The sequence below is a fragment of the Mycteria americana genome, chromosome 9 (assembly GCF_035582795.1).
Source record: "Mycteria americana isolate JAX WOST 10 ecotype Jacksonville Zoo and Gardens chromosome 9, USCA_MyAme_1.0, whole genome shotgun sequence".
Classification (NCBI taxonomy): domain Eukaryota; kingdom Metazoa; phylum Chordata; class Aves; order Ciconiiformes; family Ciconiidae; genus Mycteria; species Mycteria americana.
The window spans coordinates 34345569-34359607 of NC_134373.1; the positions used below are offsets into that span (position 1 = coordinate 34345569).

General features: G+C 37.6%; 1 protein-coding gene across 1 annotated transcript in view; it reads left to right on the forward strand.

Moving 5' to 3' along the window:
- Positions 1-12522, forward strand: part of CCDC93 (CCC complex scaffolding subunit CCDC93) — a 58638-nt gene extending 46116 nt beyond the window's left edge. The window contains exons 20-23 of the mRNA XM_075511726.1: positions 4667-4704; positions 6150-6234; positions 10012-10125; positions 11356-12522. Of these exons, the coding sequence (XP_075367841.1) occupies positions 4667-4704; positions 6150-6234; positions 10012-10125; positions 11356-11409 (291 nt within the window). The 3' untranslated portion in view covers positions 11410-12522. The remainder of the gene's footprint in view (positions 1-4666; positions 4705-6149; positions 6235-10011; positions 10126-11355) is intronic.
- The last annotated feature ends 1517 nt before the right edge of the window (positions 12523-14039 follow it).

Below are 14039 nucleotides of genomic sequence, written 5' to 3' on the forward strand. Positions count from 1 at the left end.
GGAGAAGGAGATAAAGAGTTTTTTTACTTGGCTTTCACCATATTCAGTGGTGTCAGAGTAGAGTTAACAGTCTTTGTAAGTAAAAATGAAACAATTAATTCATAAGAATATTTCTAATGGTGAGGGCGAAATGGTCTGTGTTGTAAAACTAGTGCTGTTAGTACAACATGTTTAAACTACTCACTGCGTTCACAAAACATGAGTAACATTTGAATAGCAAATATCTCTGTCTTGGTATCACAGGACCAAATTACCCTCTTTTTCTTCTTTGGCCAATATCTTTTATTATGAACCAATGCTATAGTCAGTAACTTTGGAGGGCAAATTCCGGCTGCTGTCAGCAACATCAGAGTTAGTTCTCAGGGTCTGAGCCTGCCTACACTGAAGTCACTGGTGATTTTACTGGACCAGCATCAGAAGAGTAGTTCTCATGAAAGCAACTTGTTTTTTTCCCCTCCCCTCTCTCCCGACTATACAGAGTTCGGCTCTTTCTTGGGGATGAATTAGTCGAGTGATTTCAATTTTCTTTTTTTGCAATGACAAGCATGTGAGTTCAGTAAAGGTGGAGAAATAGGAGCAGTCAAGACTTGATAAAAATTATGACATTACTTTTAAAATATGTTTTGTTTTGTTTAAAATATGTAATGTTTTGATACATCAGGCTTTTCTGTTTATTCTAATAAAATAAGAACGGATTAGTTAGTTTTGCATTACTTAGATATATTTGTTTAGTTTATGACACAAGCAGTAGTCAAATTTCTGACTATGTAAAGACACTTTATCTCCTGTTCTTGAAGATGATGAGCAACCATTTCCTTCCATTAGGCAGCTGACTCTAATACACGTGCCAGATAGTTTTCAGTTTTTAAATTCAGGAAAGCCATTAATTTATGTAGCTTCTTTAGAGGACGTGTGATCCTGACAGTTGCTTGCCGCACAGCACAACTGAAGGAATAGGTTTAAATACAGAAATATTCTTTAACAGTTAACCTATGCTGCATGTACTGTACCTCTGGTAAAACTGTGAGGAGAGGTAGTTGGGGGAGTAGGGGGAACTTTTGGCAAACAGCAACCCTTCAGGATGGAGTAACGTTAGGCATGTACAAGACCATGTTAACTGTGGGGGGAAAAAATGACTTCATCCCTTCCTGATTCTCCTACTTAGTTCTGCAGTAACTGAGTACAGTTTACCTGCTTTGGTTTTGATAACCTTAAAAAGTGTGCCGTGTGAGTCTGCTGGAAAGCTCACCAGTGTTCTACTTCTGTGCAGAACTTACTCAGAGATATACTCAGAATATCTTTTTCCTTTCGCAAACACACGAGACTGGGCTTCCTTACAGATTTTCTGGAGGCCAGGATGATGAAAAAAACCCACAACCCAGAATACTGTTTTCACGCTACCATTCTAAACTTTATCTTTCCCTAGTTTACCCTGATAGAAATATTTTAAGGCATGACCGCAGCGTCAGGGTAGATCTGGCCCTTTCTGTTGCAGAAAAGTATTATACCGCTCTATGAATGTTGTCAGAATCCAAATTACATCACAATAAATTTAAAAGTAACTTCTGTGACTAGGTGATTTAACAACACATGTAAATAATATATGTAAAAAACCTCAAGTTCTGTGCTGAATTGAGCCTTATGGCTTTTTTGTTTATGTGTATATATCAGAGTTAGATCAGTGATCAGTACAAAGCAGGATCTTACCAAAGTTTAACTGGCGGTGATGATTGTCATGTGCTCTAGAAATACCTAGTTTCTGGGAGAGGTTTCAGTTCAGCATGAGAGAGTTCTGTTTCTAAAAATTATTCTACCTGATGGTCCCTAAGATCCTCAAATAAATTATCTTGGAATTAGTGGTGTAACCTATGTTTTCGTCTCCTGAAAATACTATTAAGAATTTTCCGTGACAGTTTTTCAAACATCAACTTCTTACAAACCGACAGTGATGATACCATGTAATGTCAGTTACATACGGAATATTCAGGAATCCTAGCTGTAAAACTTGCATCCCTGTGCAAGAGTGGGTGGTATAATGGCTGCCAGTGGTCCTGGCAAATGCCTTACCTAAGTCGGTAAGAAGATGATCACATGCTTTGTTTTTCTGTGATCTTTCGTTGTTTTTATTTTCTTATTCCAAATAGTGAAATGTATTTATAATATATAGTACAACAGGTTGCAGATAACGATATACCAGATTTAAAATACTACTTTAAGTAGGAGCTGTAGAATTCATATTACCTTAACTTCTCCCCTAGGTTAGAGTTTAATACAGATTCATTTTTTTATTTTGAGGGCAAGCCTGCAAATTTAAAAAGCATACAGAGATTGTTTTTGAAATGGGCACATAAAAAACCAGCCGACAGAATACAGAGCAGATGTATTTCATTGTTGTATAAATTGGGAGTACTCTTGCCAATATAATTCAGTGCCTTTTTTGGGGTTTTTGTTGGTTGTGGGTTTGGGGGTTTTTTGTTTTGCTTTTTTGGGGGTTTTTTTTGTGTGTTTTGTTTTGTTTTGTTATTTGTTTTTTTTTTAGTTCCAAGCTTCACTTACATGGATATAATTTCAAAAGGCAAATCAGTTGATCAAATTGACATCATTTTATCTTGATGTCAATCACAAGAGAGAAGTGTCTGAATGTCTTCTGATGCAGTCTTAACTTTGTTAAGTGTATAATATAGTTGAGGTTTCCTTCTGTTGCTTTTAATATTAGAACCAGGGTTTCAGCAAGTAAATATTGTCTAGTAATGTACAAAAGATGCCTTTGGCATCTGTGCCTCACAAAGATTTCTGGAATATGCTTGTGCTTTTTCTAGGCCTTCCCTCCCCCCCCCTTTTTTTTTTCTTTTCTTCCCCCAAAACCAGCCCTTTCATAACATAACACTGAGCATAATTGCTTTAAAATAACAATAGCAAGAATTGTTATACAGTGGAATTTTGTCTATAAAGGTTATAGCTCTGACATGAAAGGTCTCTATGAATATGGTTGATATTTTAATCATATTTTGTGAAAGATTCATTTTTAAAATGCTTTTAAACTCATTTTTTCATAATGTCTTTGATTTGTGGGGTTTATACACTGATTTTACTGTCTGTAACATAACACATCAGCACTCTTACTACACAACAGTTGTGCAGTACTACTTTTCATGACTTGAATGTTTTGCAGTATAAACTGTAATTACATTCTTAAATACATGCTTATTGGAAATATCTTGAGGCGAGGATGTGGACTTGGCAAATATTGATAAGTCATGCAATAATTTCTTTCCTCTAAGTAACAGGAATTCTTAAGCATCTTAGCGGCTTTGGAGTCTGTTCAGAATTTGTTCATTTGAATTTTTCAAAGTAAGGTCAGGAACAACTGCAGATTCTGCCATGCATGCGCTTATCACTGTCTCATTCAGATGGAAGATTTTAGATTTGGGAGGGATCAGTTTAGCTTTCCATAGCAGTGATTCTGTTTGCAACGCTTAGGTTTGTTTAGTACAGAACACTTTTTCAAGTATTCATCAAAAGGAGAAACTGTTTGGAAGGTTTAACCACAGGAGACTTAAAAGAAGAATTCAAAGCCGAGAGAGAGAATTACATTAATCGCTACTTGGTGAATTTTAGTGCTCTCAGCAATATGTAGAAAGCAAGAAAAAAATCAAAGGTGGTTACACAGAAAATATTTGATATATAATTTAATTAGTTGGGGGAGTTTATACCGAGAGCAACAAAATATTCCTGTGATGTTGTTATGAATTTCTATTTCTGTCTTGATTCAATGCAACGTTAGTATCTCATAATAGAAGCCATGCATGTGAAATGCCATTCTGTACTTTTTAGAAGTTCATCTTTTTTAACAACCTGTGAAATACATATAAGCAAAGCGAGTAATGATGCGTGGCTGTTTGGAAACCTGTAAAACTCATCTGCATAATGAAAGCAGTGCAGAAATTCACCTGCTGTTCCTGCACTGCTTGGTCAGTCTTTGCAGTATTGTGTGGAGATACTGGTTCCAGTCTCAGAAGCAAAAGTGGGGGGTCGTTTGTTTGTTCGTTCATTCATTTGGGGGGTTTTTTGTTGTGTTGTTTTGGGTTTTTTGTTTTGTCTTCCCCCCCCCCCCCCCCCCCCCCCCCCAATACAATGCTTTTCTCAGGCTGGTGAGCTAAGTTGCAGCTTCTTGACAGAGCTATGCTGCTAACAGCTTCAAAGCTAGCATCTTCAGTACATACAGTCTGGGTTTCTTTTGGGTGTCACTGTTGAACACTGGATGAGTACCTGTAAGTTGCTCCTATGTCAAGTTTCAACACATGTTGAACAGATGTATATGCCATTTTACTTCATCACTTTAATGTGGAAAGTTGTCACGCTGGAAAATTCTCAGTGGTATAATTGGGCATCAGTAAAATTAAAAATTGCAATTGTGGTCCAAGACTTGCTTCCGCTTTCTGTGGCTCCCCCACTGGGATAGATTTTACTAATAGAGGGATCGTGGTTTTTTTCCAAAAGAAAGCTCGTGGTGATTTTCATATAGCTGACTGCTTGTCAGAGCAACATCTATATAGTCAATTTTTTAACCTGAATTTCATTTTATTGTCCGTGAAAACTCATACCAGAAAGGACGAATGTATAATATCTTCTTTTTTTTTTTTTTTTTTTTTTCCTTAATTCACAGGTTAACTTACTGAATTCTATTCATGACAACTTTCATCAGTAAGTAATGGTCATTTTTCTCTTGATAGTTGAAATGAGTAGCATGGTTGGTTGGAAAAATAGGAGCAGGCATGAGTTACAGAGTCTAAAAAATTGTTAGAATTCTTTTATTAATGTAAACTGTTTTATAAAACAGTTTATTAATTCTGTTCAAGCCAATGTTTGGGGAATCAAAGACTTGGAATTACCTAACTTTTATAGACAACATATGTTTTTAATATCTGGCTCTTCAGTTGCAGTTGTGGAAAGAAATCATTCGGTCATAATTTTCCTGGCATTAATTTAAATATTTTTCTCTATTTTGTGAAGCTGTGGTTATTACATTATGTACAGAACATTAGACTCAGACATATTTCAGACATGTTTATTATAGACTAACTCTGTATTTAAAGGTTTTGATGAAGTGTGAGGTCCTTAGGTAAAATCATGGTTCCCTTGGAAGTTCAAGGTCAAATATCAGTCTGTGATGCAGTTGGCATTTTTTTTTTCTGTGGTTTCTTGACTTCACAAAAAAAGTCCAGTATGAATTTTTGTCACAACTGTACAATTCAGTATAGTCGTGGGGGAGGAGATGGCCGTTTAATAGTTTTAAACAATTCTTCCTAGTATATCTTTTTGTAATTCTGTTGTGAAATTACAAGCTTTTTTTTTTTTCCCCCAGAGTAATTAATTATATCTTTACTTATTTTGATATACTTATGTCCTTCTGCGTTTGGTCAGAAATTTTGATTTTTTTTTTTTTTTAATCTTTGTTTTTCCTATTGTGATATCCAAAACTTGTAATTACAACAAAAACCAGGAATTAAGTATTTCAGATGTTTTCCTCTGCAGCAGGGATTGTAGATCTGTTTTGCTCAGTGATGAGATTCTTTTGATTTTGTCCAGTCAGTAGAAACCAACGCTGTAATGGACAGCTGGGTTTTGGATTGGTTTTGTTGTTGGGTGGGTGTGGAGGGGGGTGGAGTGTGTGTATTTTCTTTATTTTATTTTTCTTAATCTGTTTAAGATATGTTACAAGTCTAAAATTACTTCTGGGCTTTCCCTATTAGGGCATGAAATTATGTTTTAGAATATTTACCGATCTACTAGTCCTCTATTTGCCTTCTTAATATTCACAACAGCTGCTTTTCTTAAAAGTTTGTGCTTTTGGTTAGTTAATAGCAATTTATTTCTGTACAACACATGAGAGAAAGGAACAGACTTGAACCGACAGGGAGAACACTTGTGATGAGCTCTGTAGTCTCTGTTCCCATCTCTTTGATAGTTTATACCAGCTGAAGAGCTGAGCTGTTGCCTGAAATCAGTGATTAAAAAGATGAATTTTTACATAGAACAATAAGCAATGTGAATTCTTGGACATGCGTAAATACGCAAGACCACTGTAGATGAGACACGTTGTCCTACATCCCTATCAGTTGTTATCTTGGTTGTTTTTTTCTTTCCAGAGCAATGGCATCTTCTGGTTCTCGTGAGCAGTTTTTACGGCAGATGGAGCAGATCGTAGAAGGCATCAAACAGAATCGGATGAAGGTCTGAGACTCTTCTCACTTTCTTTGCTAGAACCTGGGAATTATTTTAGAAAAGCCTTTTGGATAATAACTATGCATGGAGAAATCCATTATGTGAGGTGCAAATTAAGCAAGCAACTAACAAGTATTACTTATTTTCACATCCATAAGAAACTGCTCACCGCCTAAATGTTAATGAATAGAGTAGAAAAGAGGTTTTAAAACACTTCTCTCCGGATGGGAAGCTTATACCTCTTAACTTTGTAATTGGCAGTGTAGTGATGTAGATGCTTGAAACAGCTGTATGTCACTGAAGTCAGTGAGAATTCTTCCATTTGGATTGCGTGGGCGCAGTCAGACCTATGTCTCAGGCACGGTTTCTTAAGCAGCTGGAGCTGACTGAAGCGGCTTTCTGCTGCTGAAGAGGGTAAGCAGCACCTCAGAGTCCCAGCCATCAGCTTCCCTTGTCCCAGTTGCAGCACTCATATGACACCTTGCTGAATCCACTCGGTGTTTTTTTGTTGGTTTTTTGTTGGTTTTAACCTGATTTAGAAAAGACTCAGCGTTGCTGATGAGTGTTGTGTCCACATAGCAAGTGAAAGGGGTTTGTGGGTGAGCAGGGCCCCAGTGCTTGTTCAGAGAAGACAAAACTGCTTCTGGTAACATTTGGGGACTGTCATATAAAAGCCTCGGTGTTTGTTAAGTGGTCTTGGGGCAATGCAAGCGTGAGGTCCAACAGTGGCTCCAAGTAAAGCTGTCCACAGGCATGTTTGCGTACAACTGGGATAGGCTTAAATACTTCTTGATAATGGTAGTTACTAACTTGTAGCTATTGTGTTGTTTTACTCTCTTATTTTCATATGCGAACATACTCATATTTTCCTAAGTCCCATAAAGGGGCTTTGAGATTCTTTTCTCTGTAGAGCCAGAAAATTCTTGGTAGTGGATTATAGCTGTTCTTTATTTGAATTTAAATGGAAGTATGATAGACTATAAATCAATATATACTAGAATGTGCACTGAAAATGCAGTCTGGCCAGGTATCGGGCTCTTTCATCTCAATAGCTAAATAGAAACTTCAAGTACAAAATATGATAAGCATGTGTATATAGAAAAACAGAACAGGATGGAACTCAAGCTGTAATAAAGCTCTTTTGCACTAATAAACTGCACTATAAAAATATATGACATTTACTATAGACTGCTGTGTTCAAATAGGTGGCTATTTCATTGCCTTTTTTCGCAATGAATTATTTTTATTTGCTTGACTTCTTATTTTCAGAGAGGACAAAATGACACCAGAAAGAATAGTGATAGTGGTGGTTGTATGTATGGGTCATCTTTCTGTCGTAAAGGCTGTTGACATAATGAGTGACTCGGCATCAAACAGAGGTTATGAAAATACTTTAGAACAGTGCAATTCTGACTAGTGAAGATGAGCTTGAAGATAATTACATTTCTTTCTTTTTTGAAGAATGTTGTTATTTTAATTGCTGCAGCAAGCAACTGCCCCAAAATGAAACGGTCCAGGAGTTCAGTGTTTTGTTTTCTGTCTTGTCCTCTCTTACGCACGCAGAAATGGGTAACAGCACAGCAAATGCAAGGAGTGAAAGCAGACTGAGAGCTCTGCTGTGACTTACTTCAGGTTCTTGCAGTTGAACTGTTAAATCTCTCAAGTCCATAAAATCATTCTGGACTCTCTTCCTATATTCCCAAATGGAATCAAAACTTTCAGCTGCTTCCTGTACAGATAAGGGAGAGGGAAGTAAATGGGAGGTATCATGTCAGATGACTCGTTATTTTGGGAGAATAATTGCAGCATCTCTGATGGTTGCTGGAAGCAATGGCAGCCCACATCACTTGTGCTGTATTTCTGCACGGGCAGTTTGGCCACTGGCATATTGCGAGACAGTTCACAAGTGACATTTCATTCCTAGGTGTAGGTGTCTGGATCAGCAGGAGGTGGCAGTTACAACTAATGGAGAAAAACAAGAGTTCCTGAATGAAAAAGCTAAGCTTATCTCAATTGAGAGAAAAAAATTGATTGTTAGTGATGGAGTAGATAATCATTTGGTACCTTCTCGTAGTTGGTTTCTCAATGCCAGTGAAGATACTGACAGCACATGGACACTAAGAAAGTTTTAACAATTCACATGGTTCCTTGGGAAACAGCTCTGCCACAAAAGGGAAGGTTCTCTTATTCTGCACCTAGGAAATGTCTGTTGGATGACTTTTTCAACAGGCAGGCTAGTTGTACGCTGCAAGGGTTATTCATCCCCGTGATGGTTTAGTCTTACCTATTCGACTTCTGTCTGCAGTGCATTGGAAGTGCTCACAGTCAGTTTCATGATTCACACTTAAAGTACATCCACTTCGTTTTCTGTACAGCCCTGAAGACCTTCTACCTGAAGAGAAATTTCAGTTTTCAAAGCCCATCATATTGTAACTGCATTGTAAAAGAGGCCTAAGGAGAAATCAGACATACTTGTTACCAAGAACAAGTAACTTGCGAACAAGCATTTCAGTGTGGTAACAGATATTCATGAGACTTTCCGAGGACAGAGCAGGCCAGTTTCTACTGAGAGGAGTATGACAAGAGATTTGTCATGGTCATGCATAAAGGAAGCAATTTATCAAAGGATAGTAATAGGGTCTTATCTCTTCACAAGAATCTAGTTCCTAGATGTTTTAGCAGTGCTGGTTTTAGCCTCATCCTAAAGGAATGGGAAGCATGTGATAATGCTTTTTTCTGCATTAACACATTCAATGCTTTTTCTTCCTCAAGCATAACTTTAAAAACCTACTGGCCCTGATAAGTTATGTTAGGAGAGATTCCCTGATGTTTTGGGCTGCAGCTGGCTTTGTAAAGGAGAGGTACCTTGTTAGCAGTGTTAATACTTTCTCTAAGTTTGGGATCTGCTCATTTCTTTTAGGCATTAAGAATCAATAAGATCAGCATTGGTACATAAATCTAGAAATGCAGCAAGTTCTGCTGCTGTGCAATTACCTGTTTGTTTGGGCTTTAGGGGATTCTTGCAGTTTGGAATTGCATTTTTCCCTGTCAAAATTTAGGAGGCGAAAGCCTGTCAGAGAGCTGCAAAAATAATTTTTGGGGATGCAACAGGGCTTTTTTTAATGTGGCTGTGCCTTAGCACCAGAGGGAGGGAGGGAAAATTTACTCTCTAGACTAGCAGCAAACTTGTCTGTGATGCTGTGATGGAAGAACTTCATTAGAACTACCCCTGAGAGGAAGGTAGTCTGTTCTATAATAAGAACCAATCCTCTCCACATTTAGGGCCTTAAGTTACGATTGTCACAACTTTGGCACAAGGAGAAAAGAAAAGAGATTTCTTATGTGTGGGTCTTGAGCAAGTACAGCATTGCATAGGAAGGTAAAGATGTCTCCTGCCCTCCCCGTTTGATACAACTAACATAAACAACCAAATCAAGATCTCAGTGTTGCATCAAAAACCTTTTTTTGTTTGTTTGGGTTTTGTTTGGTTTTTGTTAAGTAATTTCACTGTGTCATCATTGAGGTAGGATTGTTCAGTGAGCAAGATTCTTGGCTTGCAGAGATGTGAGCCTTAGTTTAATTGTGAATGCTACCTATAGGGCCACTGGTACTGAGACTTAAGCATTAGCTGTTTAATTTTTTTTTTTAATAGCTTGGCCTACATGTTCATTGCATTTAAAGCACAAGCCGGGGTATAATCTATGAAACATCTGTCTCCCATTTTCTATTATAGATAGTTGTTCCTTATACAGTATATGATCTCTTATCCTTCCTGTTTACCAACAGATGGAAAAGAAGAAGCAAGAAAACAAAATGCGAAGAGACCAGTTGAATGATGAATACTTAGAGCTTCTAGAGAAACAGAGGCTTTACTTTAAAACAGTGAAAGAATTTAAAGAGGTAAGACCAGTTTTGCTAATGTAAACTGGCAAGTGTGCAGTCACCCATTTTGGCTTGACTCGTGCATTAATATATGCACAAGAGTTCCTAATATGATGATTATCGCCCCATGTTCGCAATGTCTCTTGGTGGTTATCTCCACGTGATTATTGGACTCTGAATTTGCTACTGGAAATTCTTTTTTCACTGATAGACTAGCACCCCTCCATGTTACAGGGGAAGTACAGTTGGTTACCGAGCAAGCTGTATATTTGGGTTTCCAAATGGAATCTCTTGAAGATCTATGAGCAGTTAGGTATTGGAGCAAAGAGGGTTGTGGAAATATGTGTGAATAAGGGAGGGAATCCAGAGTCTCAGTAGTTATAAATACCTTTAGGAACCAGCCTTGTTTTCTAACCACTGTGAAAGCACTGTTTAACACTTCACTGATTTAGCCTTTCCCGAGCTTTTCATCATAATATGCTTCTGTTAATTATTGTCTCCATGATAATGAATGACAAAGTAGTGCTGCCAGGCAAAATTGTCATTTGGCATCAGATGTTTGAGGAAAAACATCTTTCTGTCATCTGTCCTGCTTGGTTTTGAGACAGTTCCTTCCTGTTTCGGACAATGCACTCTGGGAGAATGACAGGGACTGTTCAGCTACTGTTCTGACATACAGAATTTTACGTCCTAGTTGCAGAAGTTAGGTGGAATTTTTTTTTTTCTTTTTTACTGGAAGCATATTTCTCTTCCACTGACTTGTGAGGGAACTTCCACTCAACCTTGCTATCCTTAAAAATAAATGAAGTCATGGTTGTGCTGTTGAAAACAGGTGGTATGTGCTTATGTAAATATATTTCTTGACCTATATTTTTTGACCTAGAGTTGTTCCTTGAACACTGACTTTTTTGAAAACTGTCTTGTGAAGTTCCAAATCACCTAAAATTAATCTCAATTTCAGATTTATTCAATTTATAAGTAAAAAGGTGGATTTGTTTCAGCTAGTTGTAAAAACTTTAGATGAATGGTCAAGTAGTATTCCTTTTGGCTTGAATGTCATAAAGTTTAATGAATATTACCAATGGAATAACATTATGGATGAACCAGAATTATCTTCAGCTCATCAGTCACTCCAGACTACTTTGGATTTTGGAGATCTTTCAAAATAAAAGGGCTTGGTTTTGCTGATGTGAAGATAAAACTAGTAGAGTTAAGAACAACTACTATCTGTTTGCTTTCTGTTAACAGGAATGCCGTAAGAATGAAATCCTGCTGTCTAAGCTGAAAGCTAGTTCTTCCTGAAGAACTCCAGCTGGTGAAGTTTATAGATGATTGTTCAGTCCATTGAATCTCTTTTGTGAGGTGACAGTTATAACGGCAATGTAGATATATATAGATATATATATATAAAAAAATATATATACACACAGCTGTAAAAGTCTGGTTTTTTTTTTTTCCCCCAGTATGGATTTGGTTTTACATTCCTTCATCACATGGCTGTATTATTCATTATTGCCTCCACTACACAGTAAAGAGTTAACACAGTACAGCAAAATAGAAATATTGTCTAATTTTATTTATTTGGGTTTGGTTTTTTCCAACAGTAAGGACAATGGGGATGTTTTTTATTTGGGTTTTAACACTGAATTAGGTCAAGATTCTGGAATAAGTAGATATGTACTGTGTAATATGTCCAGTACCACAAGATGAGCACTGCAGAATGCAGTGGTTTGTTAACTTTGGCCAAAAAACCCCCACAGAATGAGATTCTTGAAACTCTTCACCAGCTAATAACTTCACATTATTTTAATTTACACTCTAGCCATAGATAAGATTCCAAAGGATAAGAATTCATTTCTAATTGTTAAGACATAAGAAAATGGAAACTTACCTTGGATAATTCCTGGTGTAAAATTATAGATCTATATTTTTATAAAGTCTAGCTGTTGTATAAATTTCTTTGAAATTTCATTTTTATATATAGAGAGTGTGCTTGTTAAATTAATAGCTTCAGGAAAAAACACCTTAATCACTAGGACCATTATGTTATCCCTGGCTGGGATGAATATCAAAGTCTATGTCACCTGTAATATAGAAGATAAAGATTCAGACACTCTGCTCAAATGAACTGATGCTCACCTTTGAAGACAACGACCTATTTACCCTGCTGAAGATTTGCCCTTGAAAGTTTAGAAACTTTGTGGAACACTTTCTGAAACATTTTTATGTCTGTATATACAGTATTTTATAATTCAAACAGTTGCTTTTTGTACTTAACATCAGGATTTTGGACTGACTTCTTAATGTACATCACATCTTCAGGAGAAGAAAAGCCACGTTCTTTTTTCCCCAGTAACAGTGATGACAGTGCTGTTTGATTACTTTCTATGGCAGTGAATATAAAATAAAGAATGTTTGGAATCCACTGACCTTCTGCTGTTGTGTTTTTAAGGTGGAACTTGCTTTAGAAGCCTTAATATGCTTTTGAATTATGAGTGCATTAAAAGATGAATTGTGTCAATGTTCACTCATAAGGATGTTTTCATGTGTCACATAGCAATCGGTAAGATTTTGTTTTCTCTTGCTGCTTTTGGTAAGCATGGTGTTTTGGTATTTGGCACAATATCAAACCTGGTATATGCAAAGGAGGTCCATGGAAGGTTTTATTTGTCTTCCATAAGCATCTGCTTAAGATACAGAATTCTCAGTGGAGATGGTACAAGTCCATCACACCACAATACCTGATTCCACTCCTTTTGAATACAATGGAAGGTTTGATATTGGCATGTGAATTTATGCAAATGCTGTAGCATTGAAAATCATAGAATCGTAGAATCATTAAGGTTGGAAAAGACCTTTAAGATCACCTGGTCCAACCGTCAACCCAACACCTCCATGCCTACTAAACCATGTCCTGAAATGCCACATCTACACGTTTTTTGAACTCCTCCAGGGATGGTGACCACCACCTCTCTGGGAAGCCCCTTCCAATGCTTGACAACCCTTTCAGTGAAGAAATTGTTCCTAACATCCAATCTAAACCTCCCCTGACGCAACTTGAGGCCATTTCCTCTCGTCCTATCGCTTGTTACCTGGGAGAAGAGACCAACACCCACCTCTCTACAACCTCCTTTCAGGTAGTTGTAGAGAGTGATAAGGTCTCCCCTCAGCCTCCTTTTCTCCAGGCTAAACAACCCCAGCTCCCTCAGCCGCTCCTCATCAGACTTGTGCTCCAGACCCTTCACCAGCTTCGTTGCCCTTCTCTGGACACGCTCCAGCACCTCAATGTCTCTCTTGTAGTGGGGGGCCCAAAACTGAACACGGTATTCGAGGTGCGGCCTCACCAGTGCCAAGTACAGGGGCACAATCACTTCTCTAGTGAGGAGAAGTGTAGGCATTTGTTAAGCCTTGCATAAGGAGATTGTTGACGTTCTGTCCAGGTAAAATGCAGTGAGCTACCAGAACCATGGTATCCTAGGTTCAATGTGATGTACCTTCCCATAAGTGAGACTGTGTGTTTGGAACAACCTGAAACATTTTTCCTGTGCCTTCAGTACAAACAGAAAGAAAACCCTTCTGCTGAGCCAGCTTGTACCTTACTCCCCCACACCAGTTAGTGACTGAACATATACAGGCTGCTCCGCTTGTGTGTATTCAAAGTCAGTCTGCCTAGAGCTAGTGAAATAACGAAGGCAAAATTGAAGGAACTCTGAATGTAAAGAAGGAAATCTGCATTGAGTGCTACTTGCAGGCTTTCCCTAGTCAGCTTTGATATCAGGAGACATTATTTATGTCTACAAACTTTGCCCTCTATAAAAATAGTAATTCTCTCTCTTTCTAATTTGTAAATGGAGTAATTTAACTTTGGCACCAAGATAACCTGTTTGTGAATTCAAACTGACATATTTGCTTACCATGCACTTCTAACAAAA